Source organism: Penicillium pulvis, assembly GCF_028828015.1.
Source record: "Penicillium pulvis strain IBT 33274 chromosome Unknown contig_3_segment0_segment0, whole genome shotgun sequence".
Classification (NCBI taxonomy): Eukaryota; Fungi; Ascomycota; class Eurotiomycetes; order Eurotiales; family Aspergillaceae; genus Penicillium; species Penicillium pulvis.
The window spans coordinates 58373-75142 of NW_026643077.1; the positions used below are offsets into that span (position 1 = coordinate 58373).

Sequence of the window (16770 nt, forward strand, 5' to 3'; positions counted from 1 at the left end):
GCCTGAAAGGTTTCTGCAAACATCAAGCCACGTTCATAAAGTTGAATCCCCATTAGCCCCTGGGGACCATCCAAATCACCATACCCCCGAGCATCAAAAATCGCGGACCATTGCAAGTCGGGGATGTCAAGATGAATTGGAGCGGTGGGGCGAGTCTGAAATTCCAGCTCCCCATTCCAGGTCATATTTTTCCCCATTCCAGGTCATATTTTGAATGGCCAGCAGCGTTCCGTGATGATCAAATAGTCCCTATCACCGTTCGAAATCAGAACTCGGTTGGTCGCCTCAATGAGCTGAGGCAAGACATGCTCGGTCGGATTTGGAGACTCGTTGTATTGTTGCTTGGGGCCGGGGCTAGTGCCCACAAAAACACTCTCTGCACTGCAGAGCTCCCACTGGATGTCCTCGGGCACATGAAGGGCCCGCTTGACATCCGTATGGTTGAAATAGGAGTTGTGAGTGGGCTCATAGGCAAGATCCATGGGGAACCCGAGGACATCCCATAATAGCGGGCACATTTGATTGATCCGGTAGGGGCTCCAGCATGGGTTCGGGTTATGGGCCTCGTCATAGATCATGTTATAAATGTCGCAATCAGAATAGTTCATGTATTTGGGAGGCTGAACCCCAGAGGCTGGATAGGTCAGATATTCGTCAAGATACTGTTTGTAACCACACTTCTCATAAGTATCTTCTACATCATTCATGAAGTTTGATTGAAATTAAATAGTTCAGCATGGTGCTGCAAAAACGGGTATGCTGGGAGTTCGGCTTGGATGTAATCCCACTGGCCGATACACACATCATACATCAAAACTCCTACACTGTGAATGAGAACTGGGAACCGACCAAAGGCTTTTTTTCTCAGGGAAGGAAATCTGAGACATACCACTAAGATCATAATACTCTGTATCATTGTGATCAAGCATGGCAGCAGAAATATACGGCACATATCGACCCGCATAACTCTCACCACTCATGAAAAATCGGAAGTTTTTGATCTCGTACAAGTCCTCAAAGCTTTGGAGGATGTCAACGAAAGGAGCAGCGGTCTCTTCTTCCGTAGTGGCAGTAGGTGTGCCAGTCGAGAACCCGGTTCCGACTGGTTGATCAACCCTAACCAGCCCTCCACAGTCAGGGGATGATGCTTCAACCCGGGGAAGCACAGGCGCCTTGAATTACATACCATAACATATTGGTCAAACTGACCCATGAATACTGATTGATCACGGGCTCGTACGTACCGGACAGCCAGGTAAAGCGTCCATTTCCCTGCAGGAATCCCTGCATTGGACTACATCCTGGTCCCCCACTCAGCCAGGTTGTGAGGTCATCGGATGCCTCTCCGACTTTTGGCTGGAAGATGTAAAAGAGAGAATCATTTCCACGGATGGGGGTGAAACCTGAGTACATTTCCCCTATAATAAAATGCACGTTTGGAAGGCTCTCCACCAGGTGGGCTGTATGGCCAAGAATAGCGTGTTGTCAGTGAAAATACATAGTATGAAACAATACTATTGATGAAAAAACGCATACACTTGGTCTTATTAGTCAAAAATTGGTAGCCAGATGTGTTGAGATGCTCTAACACTGGAGTACGACGATGGGAAGGACCTCGATTCATACTCCTCGACCCAGTCAGCTTGCTTCCCTGTCATTGATCAGCAATATGATCGCCAGAACTGCCGCGAGACATTTTTTTGAAAGTCCTAGACGATGGATGGCCTTTTCCCGAATATCACCAGCACATACTAGAATGTCAATAGATATTCTGCATCCGAGTTAAACACTACGGCTTTGCTGGGGATAATGAATGTCTATCTGGAATTCGACAAATGAATGCGTGCAAATCTTAAAGACGATGATCACCAAAGAGTCGGTTCTCGTTCTCCTAAATAGTGCCAATATGGGCAAGGCACCTCCAACTCTGTTGACTAATGAGGACGTCGCCTCATTCTTCGAGAACAGAGACTTCTTTCTGTATAATTTCGAAGACCTCTTGGAGGGAATCCGAATGAAGGAAAGAAAAAAAAGATTCGCGAACGGACCGAAGTACCGACTCTTTTTTTCACGGCTCCGAAGACGAGCTCACAAGTTCAGTCAAAGACACAGTGGAACTGGTGAACAAGTGGAGGCTAGGTTCTACACTTGTGCAATGCTATCACTAATCTACAATCATTCCTCTGCTTTGGTGCCAGGGTTATTGCTAGCTCGGCCTTGGATGACTCGCACGTTCCCAAGCCGCGAAGGCAACGTTGCTCCTCGGCAAGAGTATCGACGATATAGGGGAGCTCTGCGAACAACTCATCGGAGACTCGGAATTCGATGACGACAAAATGGATATTCAGACCCAACTGCTCCTGGGCACTAGGCTCAGAACTAGTCGTGGAGACATTGGCCTTGTGGTTTGCTTATATGGGGTACTGTGGTTCAGATGAAATTGAGACACTGGCCGTATTTGAAGCCGAAGAGAAGAACATGGATTGCTTGACGCTGGCACGAAGAGCAATATCTATGCAAAATGGCATGATAACCTCATTGTATGCTGGCTGCTGTTTGACATGACTTATTTTCAACCCTTTTCCTTAACCCTCGGCTTGATCATAAGAGTTAGACTTATGCTTGGGCTCAAACTTGAAGTCTTTGTGTGCAGGACCAAGGAACATCTCGCTGTCATGTAATAGGTTAGATCAGATCCGCGACGCGAAAAATAAAATTTGAAAGAGAGAGAGAGAGAGAGAGAGAAAGCGAGACAAACTAACCTGATCTTGATCCAGTCCTTGTAGTTATCACTGCCCATGAGAGTCTCCATTTCATTTCGGCCACGCCAGGCAGGAGGTCTATCATTAATATGGGGAGGAAGGTACTCCAGCAGTCCGATGGGAACATAGCGATGTGCAAAGCTCAGCCACTCCAGCATGAATCGTCGGGTTGTACCGACACCATGCTCGTCAGATCCCCAAGCCTCCAGTCCGTACTTGGCAAACTTCTCGATATAGACAAGACGCTCTGATGCGGATTTGTCAAGGTATTGGCCCGTCTGGATTTCCTCGAACAGCCATGGCTTGATCAGCGCACCGCGGCCCACCATGACCGAATCCACTCCAGCATTATTGACGTGGTTATCGTAGTCAGTGTGCGAGTAGCAGTCACCGTTGCCGAGGAAGTAGGTCTTCCCACCATTCGGCTGGAAGCGAGCATCAGGCTCCCGAATAGTGTCGGTGACAATGTCTGTCTTTTCATTCATCCGCTTGATTAAGGCTGCACAATCCGCAATGTAGCTCCAATCTGCTTCTTTGGTGTAACGTTGCTGTCTGCTCCGTCCATGGAGAGTAACAGCCGCGACACCTGGAGGGCCCACACCAAGGAGACTAGACTCGTAACCACCCAGAATTAGTCGCTCAGTAAGCTTCAGCGCAGTGGGGTAGTTATCTCTGACCCCCATGCGAATCTTCACGGTGATGGGGATCTGCTCGGAGACCATATTCATACCGCGAATGATCTTCTCCAATTTGGAGTGGTGGTCTAGGAGAGCAGAACCAGCTCCATCCCGAAAGACAAGGTCAATGGGACAACCACAGTTCAAATCGATCACACGCAAGTGGGGAGTGAACTTTGAAAGAACCTCGGTGGCCTTCACGGCTTGCCAGGGCTTATTGGCAGCAATCTGCGCCCCGAATTTGAAATCTTTGGAGTTGTCGTAGCCCTGGACCACGTTGTCTCCTTTGGTAATAGACGGTGGGAGCATTTCCGATTCATGCGCCTTCATCAAAGTCCACTCAGACTTTGCGCCTTGGATGAGCGGCATGCTCATCGCCATCTCAGAATAGGTGAATTGAGCTCCCAAATCTGTGCAAAGTCGTCGGAAAGGCATATTTCCCTGTGTCGTCAAAGGTGCCAGTGTAGGAGTCTCAGGTCCGAAGTAGATGCGACGCTTCTCGGAGGGTAAGAACGGCGGTTCAGTAAACTGCGCCCGCTGCTCTTCTTTCTGTTCTTTGGCCATGTCCACATCAATCTTTTCAGCTTCGCCGTTTGCCTTTTCGGCATCTTCACCCGCGGTCTTTCCAGCATCCTCTTCTGTCTTCTTCTTTCCACTGTGCAGATATTGTTCTAGTTCCTGGCCAGACTTGTGGAGCCAATCATTGACGGCATTGGCACGAATGGTGACCTCCTTCTTCCGCGCCAAAGCGATTTTATCCTCGGCGGCAATGATATTGACAAGTCCATCGTCCGTCGCAAATGGGACGCGAGGTTTGGCTTTGGCCATGCGTTCCTCGTCTTCTAGTAGAATAAGCTCCTTCTGTCCATCTGCCGTCTCTCTCTCCTGCGAGTGCGATCCAACAAGACGGCACTTCCATCCAGAGTAACATTTGCCCAGTGCCTCGTACACAGGGCACATCCCATTCAAGGTTGTAAGATCCTCGCGCTTGTGTTCTTTCAGGTAGAGACGCAAGTCGTGCTCGAAGCGGCATTTTTCGTTGAATTGGCACTGCCCCGGTGAGAACTCGGGACTAAACATTCTCGAACCGCAAAGGCCTTTGGCATCTTTTGAGCTACCGAAGCTTCGGTTGGTGTTTTGGCCAGTATTCTTCTTCTTCTTCTTATTCTTTTTGTTGTCTCTGCTGTCACCCTCGCGTTCAACGTGAGAGGCAGCTTCGGCAGCATCATCGGGGCTGATCTCGGGTTCAGTAGGCTTGGGCTTCGGCTGGGTTTGAATCCGGTATCTTTGCATGAACTCGTTAGCCTGCTGTCACTTGAGTGTGATCGAAAGTGGCATACTCTGCTTTGATCGGGGCAATTCCTCTGTCACGTGCATCGCGAACAATATTTTCAGAGTCCGAGGTCCCCTCCAGTCGCGCTTTTTTCGCGGGAGGCTCATCACTGCCGGAGCCAACGTCGCGGTCCCGTGCGGGAATGTCCGCCTCTGGCGCGGCATTGTTAGCCTCTGAGGGCTTCTGGGCCGTCAAATCCAAGCTGGACATTATGAGCAGCTAATGGGTTTCAGGCGGACAATTTGTTCATGTGAATCTAACCCAAGTCTTGATTTTCGGCAAGAAAAAAAAGTTCAGCGGAGTACTCCGATCTATCAAAAATTCCAAGCCGCGGAGTGGCGGGATTTGCACTGTTTGCCCGTTGTTTCAGCTCAATATGATTGGTCAGAGTCGTCTCCACATTAGGTACATCTATGCCTGATATCTCGGGTATCTAAATTGTGCTGGTCAACTTAAGTTGGGTGTCTACAGGAACGACCTTTTCCACATCGAAGCTCTGGGCTTGAGAGGAATAGTATCCTCGCTGATTACTTACAACTGACTTCTGACTCATCTTGTCGGTGAAATCAATATTGTAATGGGTGTGGCCGAATGCCCATAAGCGCACTTGAGTATTCCTCCAGCACTCCTCCATGGACAGATCCGTCGCAAATCCTGACGACAACGGACTATGGATATGTCGTGGATCAGTAGCCCGTGGGTCACCACCGACAGGACTGTGGTGCGTGAAAATAACAATCTGGCGATCGGGTTCCTGGCTTGCGATGAGTGCAACCTGGTCATTCAGCCACTTAAGGTCGGCCTCATGAGCCATAGTGTGATCTTCGACAGTCCAGTCATTGATATAATAAAAGTCATTTAATCCAAAACTGACGCTTTCGCGATGTTTTTCAGAGACCTTGGAGAACAACGTGCATCCCAGAATTGTCACATTATCGTCAAGGTCAAATCGGGTTTGATCTAAGAAAAAAAAGTCGCCGAGAGGATCATCTTGGAAACGCCGCTGGTTGAGAGAGACAGAGAATTCATGGACTTTCTCTTTTGTTTGACTCCAAGTCAGATGATAGGGTTCATGATTCCCCAAGAGTAGAAACACAATTTGGAAATTCTGCAGCTGACGCTGAATGAACGAAAAGAAGCCATCATCGTTGACAACGCCTATATCCCCGAGAAGCGCCAGGAAGGGAGCTTTGGGTGGAATCTGAAATGCATCGTATGCAACAGGTTTCTCCAGATGTAGATCCGATACAATCTGCAAACCGGCCATTGGAAGGGAGGGATGCAGAGAAGTCCGGGAACTGCCAAGATCGGATTGAGTGGATTGTGGCGTTGAGGCGGTGCACTATGTCATACAGTGGCGGTGCATGCACCCTCATCCTGTTATCTAAGCGCCCAGACTGGGGGATTCATAAGAGGGCCCCTCCCTGGGCTTGGCTGGCGCCTAGGATCTTCTTCTCTTTAGATTGATCGTGCTCTAATAATTTGATTTTATTTTCAAAGTCCTAACTTATTATCGTCTTCACCGACAGTCCGTTCAGGAACGGTGTTACGACGTCATCTACTTATCCGCGTTATCGCGCCCTGGATTGCGGGCCCCCGAAGTATCTCTACAAGGTCGTGACCAGTCCAACCGCCATCATGGCCGGCATTCATGATCCTCGATTGCTGTATAGCATCACAAACATACGCGCCTTTCATATCCAAGATGGGGAGGAGCAGGAGTTGACCCCATCTGGGCCGCAAACGCTCTCACTCATCATGGTCCCCACTACTCCTTCACCATCTATGCCACCATACGCAACCGGTGCGGGCACCGAAACTCCTGAGGAGGACTTCTATCTCCACCTCTGCCTTCCCCCAGAATTGGATCTTGCCTTACCTGCGACCACTCAGATCTACCACCAATTACCCGATAGCTATTTGATTCCCCGCTGGGACCTGGCCCCGGGCGCCTTTATTCGGATTCAGTTCCCAGGGATTGGGTCCGGTCCGGACAAAGTGACTCAGGACGACATCGATACCTTCGAAACCATCCTCGCCCAGTGCACCGCGTTTCTGGAACGAGCGCCTGCTCCTTCCCAGAAGTCAAGTGGGAAGACTCATGGCCTTACCGCGTACAATCCGGCTGACTACGCGCCTGGTGAGGGATATATCTCCTCTGACGGTCCCCAGGATACACATGGCAAGATCGTGCTTGTGGATGAGGAAGATGGTAGCGTGGTCGGAGAATTGGGCGACGCGTACGATGTGGTTGAAGACCCAGATGTTAAGCCAGGGTCCAAGAGTGAGTGAAGCCGAGCCCCCCTCCATAGAAATTAACTGACATGGTTCTTTCTCTCTCATAGGACCGGTCAATATCGAGCTCCCCAGTGAAGGTGAAGGCAATCGGGTCAGTATTAGCAATGTCTCCGAAGAATACTTGGCCATGTCTCGACACCCCGCATACAAAAACTCGACCATCGTGCAGACATCGGCTACAGCATCTCGTCTGATTGTCGCGACTACTACGTCTCTCGCCAATGCGATCACCAGCGGTGCTGAAAGCTTTACGAAGAAGACCAAGCCGAATCAAAAGCCCTTAACCTTCTCCGATGCCACGCATGCGCGCATTCGTAAGGTTGGCAGCTTGTCCACTGGCGCCGCCGACCTTTCCGCTCGCACATTAGGCCAAGTCGAGCGGGTAGCCCAAAATGTCGGCGCATCACTATCACGCAAAGACAACAAGCCCAGAAGCTTTGACAAGACCCGGCCCCCACCGGACTACAAGCCCGGTGTGCTCAACAAGTCCTTGATTGCCTTCAACACGCTGGCCGACGGGATCCAGGAGGGCGCACGAAACATCCTCCTCACCGGCTCCTCCGCGACTGGTACAATGATTGGTCACAAGTATGGCGCGGAGGCCGGCGACGTGGCAAATAATCTGACCGGTGGAGTGAAGAATGTGGGCCTGGTGTATATCGATGCCACCGGAGTGAGTCGACGGGCTCTCCTGAAATCCGTTGCCAAAGGTATGGTCGTAGGACGAATGCGCGACGGAAAGCAGGTGGTGGTGGGTGGTGGTGATGGTGGCGAGCTTCCTCGCGATGCTCATGCTGCCGAGGCTGGGCCATCAACTAACCCCACCCCGCCGCCAGCGTATGGCGCGTCGGGGACTACGTCGCTCGGCGGCACGCCCATGAGCATGTCCGGGGGTAAGCGGTAAAATGAGCCTATGATTTATTGAGGCGCTTCGCGTGGTATTTTGGGCGGGAAATTGATCTGGTATTGTACGTTGATCTTTTTCCGGGGATGGCCAAGTTCCGATACTGTAGATAGTCTAATAGCGTTTAATCATGAATTTTCATACCCATTTTCAAATGTCGGCCCCGCGGAAAGGCCCAAGGTTTCGGCCGGGATATGGTCGGCGATTTTGTCCTTCATTTCAACACCGAACGTATCATTCCGGTGGCCGTGCGTTCAGTCGATGATCCCTATCAGGCTTGTATTTCTTCGCTTTGGGGCTGGGGGAAAGAGGGGGGTCGATTGGATAAGAGGCGCGGATCAGCCCAATTGCCAACGCATCACCCGCTTGACAGTTGGCCCCACAGACCCAATGAGGATTGTTTGGGGGTCAACGGTGGGTTTGGTATGATACTCCTTGTGTAGACATCCAATGTACCACGATTTGAATTTTTGATTCCAGTTCTCCCCCAGTACCCCTCTCCTGTGTGGAGAGGTCGGATACGATATGGCGCTACGGTGCCGTGTGGATGCAGTGGAGTGTGTAATTTAGAACTAGCGCGCGGACCTCCCGAAATCCAGGCACAAGTCAACTCGTAACGCCGTACAGTGTATGTATCCCTCATACGCGTTGAATATGTCGCTTGGAAGTTCCCACGGTTCGGTGATCTACTCGATCTGGTCCCAACCCCTGGGTCAAACTGGGGGAATGAACCATGGTTGATTATTTGATCAATTGGACGAATCAAGCAAAGGGAATTGTGAGAATGACAAAGGATTCAACCAGAATTGGATGGATTTTGTACAAGGTTTTGCCAAGTTCATTGTATATAGACCTAGTATACTCGAGGCCTAGTTATGTAAACATCATTCCACGATCAACATGGACTTTAGAGACAATTAGCCTGGGAAGGTCCTGCACAGCATTTGTCGATCATGCTTTAGTTTTTATAAGATCGAATCAATGCATCGGAGCAAAGTTGGGTTCTGGGGGCGTAATGACGATCGTCGCCAGCTAGCGAGCGAACCCACTTTTCAGCAACTCGAAACAACCGGTTATCGCCCCTTGTTTTTCCCATAGATGAAACGGGAATTTTCGAAAGCTATGACCCTTTTCCTTGTGATTCCAGGGTTTGTTGTTGACTTTGTTTTTTTTGTTTTTTTTGCTATTTGTTGTCGGCCCCAGTCCTCAGTTCTAATCATAGAATGATCAATACATAGGGAAATTTAGGTAAGGGGGACGTATTCCCTACTATAGGATGCTACATCTATCAGGGCATGACTGATCATTCTGTGCCTCGCAGACGAGTTGAATTATCGGTAATAAATATGGATTGGATGCAACGATTTGAGTATATTACCTAGAAGATCATGGCATCTAAGCTTCGAAGCTGTATACGGTGAAAGGTAGAAACATCGTCATCCAAAAAGACGTGTCGCCATGACCCGCTTTTTGCTTTCCCTAACCAAATCTCACTTCTCTCCCTTTAACCTCCTCCTCTGAGTAGTCGTTTTCTGTTTCTTTTGTTACTTCTTTTTTCTTTTACCGGGGGTTGATTTTGTTATCTTCTTTCACAAAACTGCACCCCCTTTTTCTCCCTCGACAGGAAACCGGTGTTTCCCGCTAAACCCCCCCCCCCCCCAACCTCCCCTCGCGCCCCCTGTCTGCCCTGGATTCGACCATGTTCAGCTTCCAACGTTGAACTTCTGAGGTCTTGGGAAATTCAATCGCGTCTGAGACATTTGACTTGTTTCTGTCCCCCGGCTTTTTTAGACAACGTGCGACTTCCCCAGTGGGATCGGAAAGAGGGGACTCCAGACTGCTGTGCAGGTATCGACCTTTCTTTTCTTCTGTTCTGTCGAGTTTCACGCGTCATTTTTGCATCTGGACTCGATCGCATCGTGTCGCTACCATCTCCTTGTATCATCATTGCTTCTTCCTGTTCCTCGGGCGCGACCCGGGCGTGGCATTCCTTCCTTTGCCCCCCCATTCCTCCCATCGAATCTTCCGTCAAAAAGCCCTATCCCGGATAAAGTTGTACATTCTTCTTGATTGCCGATCGGAATTGCGTGTGGGGATTGACTTACTGACGCGCATGTCCCACCTTTACAGCTTGTAAGGCTGAAGGTCGACACTCAGCGAGTGCGACCGATCGCCCCAATCAATATCCTCACCAATCACCCTCGGGAGGGTGTGGTGCTTCGGGCGCATTCATTGTACACCATTGACTTCGGTCGCCTAGACAATCAGCCCCAAGGGCTGTCTAGGTCATAAAGCAGAAAGTCGCGACCTTTGGCGCTTTCTGACCAGAAGGTACGTCGGATGCACCGGTGCTAACACGTCTCCCTATCACCCGTAGAAATTCTCACAGCTTCCAATTTGCTGATCGCGTTTCACAGCCATTATTCAGGCTGGTCCGGATCACCCTTCATCGGCTATGAGCACCTCCCATCAGCCGGCCCTGCCAATTTCCGCCCATGTGCCAGCTGCAAGCCACGCACCGTCTCCCATCCAGAAGAATGCGCGCCAGTACCCGGACATGCTAGGCAATCCTCCAGTTCCTCCGCCGAGGACCTCCTCCAACCGTCACAGCCCCAATGGATCAAGAGAGAAGGATAGCTCACGGGGGAAAACCCGCGCCGATCGTAAGGAAAACCGCGATCGCGACCGCGACCGCAATGGGAAGAGTCGATCTCGACGTGATCCTACTGAGCCGACACGAGATTCGGGACGATCCAGAGGAGCTCCCGTCGCGCCACCCGCAGAGTTGAGCTTGGAAGAGGGTTCAAGCCTGGTGAAAGAGCCTAGTACCGTGATCAACGCGGTCATGGTGAGCGATCCCGCCGTGGACCGTGAACGAGAGCAGGTGCGCCAAGCGGGCGCATCACCGGCTACTCCTGCGGACACGGACTTACCCATCGGGCACGAAGGCTCTGAGGATGGAGGCCGTGGGCCTCGGAGTCGCCATGACTACGATAACGGGAACACTATCAAGCGAAAGGAAACCACCTTTGGCTCATACATCCTGGGTCAAACCCTCGGCGAGGGAGAGTTTGGCAAAGTCAAGTTGGGCTGGAAGCGAGATGGCAGCATCCAAGTTGCGATCAAACTTATTCGCAGGGACACACTGGGTACCAATCCCACGCGCTTGCCGAAAATCTACCGGGAAATCTCGATCTTGCGCGATCTCGCCCATCCCAACATTGTCCGTCTCCACGAAATGGTGGAAACAGACCGACACATCGGAATCATTATGGAGTACGCGTCTGGGGGAGAATTGTTTGACTACATTCTAAATCATCGTTACCTAAAGGACAACTCTGCCCGCCGATTGTTCGCCCAGCTGGTATCAGGTGTTGGTTATTTACACAAGAAGGGCATTGTGCACCGTGATCTCAAGTTGGAGAATCTGCTACTAGATCGGAATCGTAACATCATCATCACGGATTTCGGTTTTGCTAACACCTTCAACCCTATTGATCAATTGGAGGAGGAGATTGAATACAACCTGACCAACAAGGAATACGTGAAGCGGAAGCGCCTCGACAGACTGGGACCGGATGGTTTGCGCCGCGGGGACCTTATGCAGACCAGCTGTGGAAGCCCCTGTTATGCCGCTCCGGAACTGGTGGTGAGCGATTCATTGTACACCGGACGAAAGGTCGATGTGTGGAGTTGTGGTGTGATTCTGGTATGTTTAGCATGATCATGCCCCGCTTGGTCTGATCTAACCTGTGTCTTCTCAGTATGCCATGTTGGCCGGTTACCTTCCATTTGATGACGACCCAGCGAACCCCGACGGTGATAACATCAACCTCCTCTACAAGTACATCGTCACCACGCCTCTCACCTTCCCTGAATATGTGACCCCCCACGCTCGCGATCTTTTGCGGCGGATCCTGGTCCCTGACCCCCGCAAGCGGGCAGATTTGTTCGAAGTCGCTCGTCACAGCTGGCTCAGCGAATACGCCCACATTGTCTCGCATATCACTAGCAGCACCACCAATGTGGCGGACATTGCCAATACCACCGTCCCAGCTGAATCGCCAAATGAACCTCCGCCTCTTGCCCGTAGTGCCTCTGTCCGTGAACCTCCTAAGACCAGCCAGGGCAATGTTCCGGCCGTCGGTGGTCTGAATCACCATGCTGGTGATGTCTCCCAAGAAACTCCAAGTGACAAATCCAAGACCTCCCGAGATGCGAAGCGGAGGACGGTGCAGGTTGAATATGTGGCTCCCCAGTCTCAGACAGCGAGAGGTGAATATCAGCCCGAGGCCTCTGGATCACGCAGCGGAGGGCCTGCTCAATCCGAGGCTCCAGCTGCCGAGGACCTTGTTAAGCCAGCTCCTAAGCCCGTCGGGAAACCACCGATCAACTATGACAAGCCATTGCCCACCCACTTCCCTCGGTCGGCATCGGATTACCCTGTGGCCACTGCAACACACACCACAGCTCCGGTCCCGGCTCCGGCACCGTCATCTGCACGCCCCCAAACAGGAGGCTCCATGGCATCCTTCAACACGGGTCGACTACCTTCTCGCGGACAACCGGTGGCGCCTATGGTTACCGCGACTAATACCGAAGGCCGTCTGGCACAGCCCAAGAGCAGGCAATTTGCATTCCCCCAGAATCCCGCGCAGTCATCCAGTACATCAATTGGTCGTCCCAGCACCCAACAATTACCATCTGCATTCAATCCAACCCCGCGACAGGACCCACCGGCCAAGGGTCACAAGCGATCCAACACTGTGTCAAGCATCGGTGAAAGGTTGTTTGGACGCTCAGCTTCTCTCATGGGCGGTAATCGCAACTCTCAAACCACAGCTTCCCGGACACGACCCAGCAAACGGTACCCTCCTACCAGCATGAAGGAAGCGGTTCCTCGCGATGATTCTCGTGGTTCAATGGACTCGCGCCGTTCCATGCAGAACCCGCATACTCGCAAGGCGAGCGAAGCGGGAGAGGGCCGCCCTCGTCGCTTTTCCCTCTTGCCAGCTTCTTTCTCCTTCCGAACCTTCTCATCTGCTCGAGCCCAGACCCCTGAGGACACATCCCAGGGCCCATACCCCGTGGATCCTCGCAGTCAACAGCGTCCAGCCACCGGACCTTTACCTAATCGCCCTCGTGCGACCAGTTATGGAACCCAAGAGGCGATGGGTATGGTGAGCGAGGGCCCTAGTGACGAGGTTCATGACGAGTCAAAACCAAGCGAGCCAGAGCCTCTCAGCTACGAGGCTCAGATTGACCAGCAATTTGCTGAGCTGGGGAACCGATTTGACCAGACCCAGGACTCCTTCGGCAACGTCTCTTCGGAGCACGTGTATGAAAACCCAGATGAGCAGTATTCTGGAACCAACTACACGTACGGGTCTTCCAAGCCCAACTACTATGATGATTACAACAGCACATATGATAGCTTGCCGCGGCAGTCAATGCAGGCTGGTCGGTCTGGGCGGGGCCCAGGTGTTCTTCAGAAGAACAACCGCAAGTTTGCTGATGCCTATGAGTATGAGCGGGATCTTTCCCACCATTCAGGCAGCTCTGGTGCGGCTCGGAAGGTCATGGACTTTTTCCGCCGTCGAGCCAAGTCCCGTGCTGGTGAGGGTCAATAATCGTGGCCCTGTGTTTTTGTTTGGCTTCCTGTTCTCCAAGTGTCTTCTTTTCCCTTTCTCTCCAAAAAGAGCAGTGAGGTTGTTTGGGAAACCATGTGATACCCTGCTTTTATTTCCCTTTATTGTATGTGCATGGAGCGAAATTCATCTTCATCCACCGGGTGTTTGATTAATTATCTAGCATGTTCTTTCCCTTTGTCAGAATACATTTTCCTTTTCTTTTTTCCATCTTCCCCCTTAATGTCTTTTGCCCTTGTCCCTTTTTTTTTTCGTGTGAATCACCTTTCCTTCTCCTGTCATTATTATCTCTGGCTGTAAAGTGGACCTTACCAATATTTTTGTTCAGAGTACTCTGTTTTCTGGTCCTTAGCTTCCAAGGCATCCCTGATCCGATCAGATACCTCTTCGTGTCTTTTCCTGTCTTCTATTCTAATCTTCTGTTTTACATGGGAGGTCGTCTTGGATGGTAATTGAATTGTGATAACAGTCCTTCTACTTTCTCCTTCTAAAGTTTCCTTTGTCTCTCCTTACGATCTGGTATAACATCCTCTGTGGGTATGATGCTATCATGGGATGGCTTCTGGTGATTATTTGGTGGTTTAGGGTTCCGGACTGTAGATTACCTTTGTTATGGTACGGAGAGATCCCAAGCTCTGGTATTAGTTTTCAATCAAATGATATGGGACTCGAACTATTTGAATACAATAAGCAACCTCCATCTTGGCGTTCAAGTGGATATTGCGTTCCAGCCTGCCAAGGTTGAAGGTTGATCTAAATGTATGAAGTCTACGGAGAGGGTCTCATGATGTTTATCTTAGAACACCCTTGAACATCAGATAATTCCATTGATAAACGTTCCGTTATAACCTTCAGATTGGAAAAGCAAATCAATTTGAGAAACATGGACAATAAGGATGTGTTTGAATCTTGATATCTGGCCTGTCCCAGGCAGAGACTGTGACAAAGTACAGCTTGGAGAAAAACAAAAAAAGATATGGAGCAGCGGCGAATCGAACGCCGGACCTTTCGCATGCAAAGCGAACATTATACCACTAAACCACAACCCCATCTCATGACAACTTGGCCTTTCTTTTGATATATATGGACGGGTTTTATCTATGTTGAGACTTCCTGTACCTGCTGGAGATGATCCAAGTTGAGCCTTGGGGAGGTTTGATGTTTATTTCAAAATCATTGAATTTCCTAAATTACACTCTTAAACTATTACTGCGTGGGACAGGATTTGAAAAGGGACCATATTTATTTGAATAAACTGATCAACAAACCGATCATAGCAGAGTTGTAGGGATTCCATGAAGTGATAGCGGTGGATGAATGTATTCCTTCTTGATCTTCATGTTACCAAACAAAGTGGATCCCCCAGCCGAGTGGGGTTATGGTGTAGTGGTATCACATTCGCTTTGCATGCGAAAGGTCTGGCGTTCGATCCGCCATTGCTCCATTTCTTTTTGCCATGTTTTGCCTTTTCTTGTTCAACTGAATTAAAGTTTGGTATCAGATACTATTGCTTGTTCTCGACAAGTTCTTGTTCTTCTCAACTCAAGCTATTCCAAAGTTCCGAGGCTGCTTCAACTCCTTTTGCTTGGGTCGCTAAGATCACAGTTTCCCCGCACGAGCCTTACGGATGGATCCGGCGAAGCTATCAATCCTCATATTGATGCTTTCGTTATTGCACCAACCTTGGAACTTCGATGCACCTCAGATATATCATATGAAACATGGACACCAAGACCGTACAGCTTCTAACAGGGCCTATCAAAGCATTAGCCCTCGAAAATACCCTTATACATGCGCGGGGTATTCCCTACGCCAAAGCCTCGCGGTTTCAAGTTCCACAATCTACCACCTGGTCTGATGTCCTCGATTGTACAAGACGTGCGCCAATATGCCCTCAACTACCATCCCGATTGGAGGCCGTGATGGGCCCACTGACAAAAGGCCACGGCATGGATGAAGACTGCTTACACTTATCTATCACGGCACCGCAAAATGCGACTCAGGCTCCAGTCATGGTCTGGTTACATGGTGGCGCCTATATATCTGGGTCTGGGGATCTGGACTGCTACCAGGGAATTGACCTTGCAAAACGCGGGATTGTCTGCGTGAACATCACGTATCGTCTGGGAGTTTTCGGGTATCTTTCTTTGGAAGGCATTGCACCCGCTAACCTGGGATTATTGGATCAAAGCGCGGCGTTGCAGTGGATCCAAGTGAATATTGCGGCTTTTGGCGGAGACCCAAAGAACATCACCCTGGTGGGGCAGTCTGCCGGTGCGGATTCGATTATCTGTTTGATGGCTGCGGAGAATACAGCTGGTCTGTTCCATCGTGCTATACTACTCAGTCCGCCACTGCGAGAACTGAAGGATCGGACCGCTACCGGGCCACTGGTTACAAAAATGGCAGAAAGCCTATTTACAAAAGACCCCAGAGTGATGTCGGTGGACGAGTTACTTGGAGTTCAAAGAAAACTGTTGATGGATCCTGTAAAGAAGCAGGTCATGCTATTTGCACCGAATCTTGGATTTGATCCTTTACCAAAGGAACAGGACTTCGACCGGAGAATTGACGAGGTAGTTCGGAACATTCCAATTCTAATTGGATGGACCGCTCATGATGGTCGCCCGTTTTCTAGCATGATGGGCCCGCGCAGTCTTCTTCAACTGCCAGTGATTGGATCGTATGTGGAGGCCCTTGGAACTTGGTATATTACCCAAAGCTACTTCAAGTGGCCATCACTCCGGTTTCATGAACAGATTTTGCGAGCAGGCGGTATATCAACCAGCTACTCGTTTGGATGGGCTGCCGATGGCAATGCCTTGGGCGCGTGTCACTGTATCGACATACCCTTTGTGCTCGGGGGATGGAATGCTTGGAAGATTGCCCCCATGCTGACTGGGCAAAACACCCAAGCAGATATAGCTCGCTTGGGATCGGACCTCAAAGACATGTGGACGGACTTTATGAACGGAAAACCACTGCAAAACGGACATATCAAAATCACGAAGACATTCAGATAGAAACCTCATATCGGGATGTGAAGTTTGATGGGGTCCGAGAAGCCTTGAAGATGAGGGGCTGACACATCCGACTACACCCTACGACTGTGTCTCTGCGATATAAATTCACCTGGGCAGCTGTTTAG

The 16770-nt window shown here is 50.3% G+C and overlaps 6 protein-coding genes across 6 annotated transcripts; 3 read left to right on the forward strand and 3 right to left on the reverse strand.

Annotated features, from left to right (window-relative positions):
- Nucleotides 1-203: 203 nt before the first annotated feature.
- N7503_006171 (Peptidase S10 serine carboxypeptidase) lies at nucleotides 204-1413 on the reverse strand (the record flags this gene model as incomplete). The annotated part of the gene is made up of 3 exons (XM_057065718.1): nucleotides 204-694; nucleotides 890-1102; nucleotides 1245-1413. The coding sequence occupies 3 exons, from the start codon at nucleotides 1411-1413 to the stop codon at nucleotides 204-206; spliced, it is 873 nt and encodes a 290-aa protein (XP_056921187.1).
- A 1172-nt stretch (nucleotides 1414-2585) lies between these two features.
- dus3 (tRNA dihydrouridine synthase DUS3) lies at nucleotides 2586-4982 on the reverse strand (the record flags this gene model as incomplete). The annotated part of the gene is made up of 3 exons (XM_057065719.1): nucleotides 2586-2670; nucleotides 2763-4724; nucleotides 4780-4982. The coding sequence occupies 3 exons, from the start codon at nucleotides 4980-4982 to the stop codon at nucleotides 2586-2588; spliced, it is 2250 nt and encodes a 749-aa protein (XP_056921188.1).
- A 223-nt stretch (nucleotides 4983-5205) lies between these two features.
- N7503_006173 (Ser/Thr protein phosphatase superfamily) lies at nucleotides 5206-6039 on the reverse strand (the record flags this gene model as incomplete). The annotated part of the gene is made up of 1 exon (XM_057065720.1): nucleotides 5206-6039. One exon carries the CDS (start codon nucleotides 6037-6039, stop codon nucleotides 5206-5208), a length of 834 nt encoding a protein of 277 aa, XP_056921189.1.
- Nucleotides 6040-6410: 371 nt separating this feature from the next.
- On the forward strand, nucleotides 6411-7974 carry N7503_006174 (senescence-associated domain-containing protein; the record flags this gene model as incomplete). The annotated part of the gene is made up of 2 exons (XM_057065721.1): nucleotides 6411-7056; nucleotides 7118-7974. 2 exons carry the CDS (start codon nucleotides 6411-6413, stop codon nucleotides 7972-7974), a joined length of 1503 nt encoding a protein of 500 aa, XP_056921190.1.
- A 2455-nt stretch (nucleotides 7975-10429) lies between these two features.
- On the forward strand, nucleotides 10430-13604 carry N7503_006175 (putative serine/threonine protein kinase (Kin4); the record flags this gene model as incomplete). Its single annotated transcript, XM_057065722.1, has 2 exons — nucleotides 10430-11683; nucleotides 11739-13604. 2 exons carry the CDS (start codon nucleotides 10430-10432, stop codon nucleotides 13602-13604), a joined length of 3120 nt encoding a protein of 1039 aa, XP_056921191.1.
- A 1739-nt stretch (nucleotides 13605-15343) lies between these two features.
- N7503_006176 (uncharacterized protein) lies at nucleotides 15344-16645 on the forward strand (the record flags this gene model as incomplete). The annotated part of the gene is made up of 1 exon (XM_057065723.1): nucleotides 15344-16645. One exon carries the CDS (start codon nucleotides 15344-15346, stop codon nucleotides 16643-16645), a length of 1302 nt encoding a protein of 433 aa, XP_056921192.1.
- Between the last annotated feature and the right edge of the window lie 125 nt (nucleotides 16646-16770).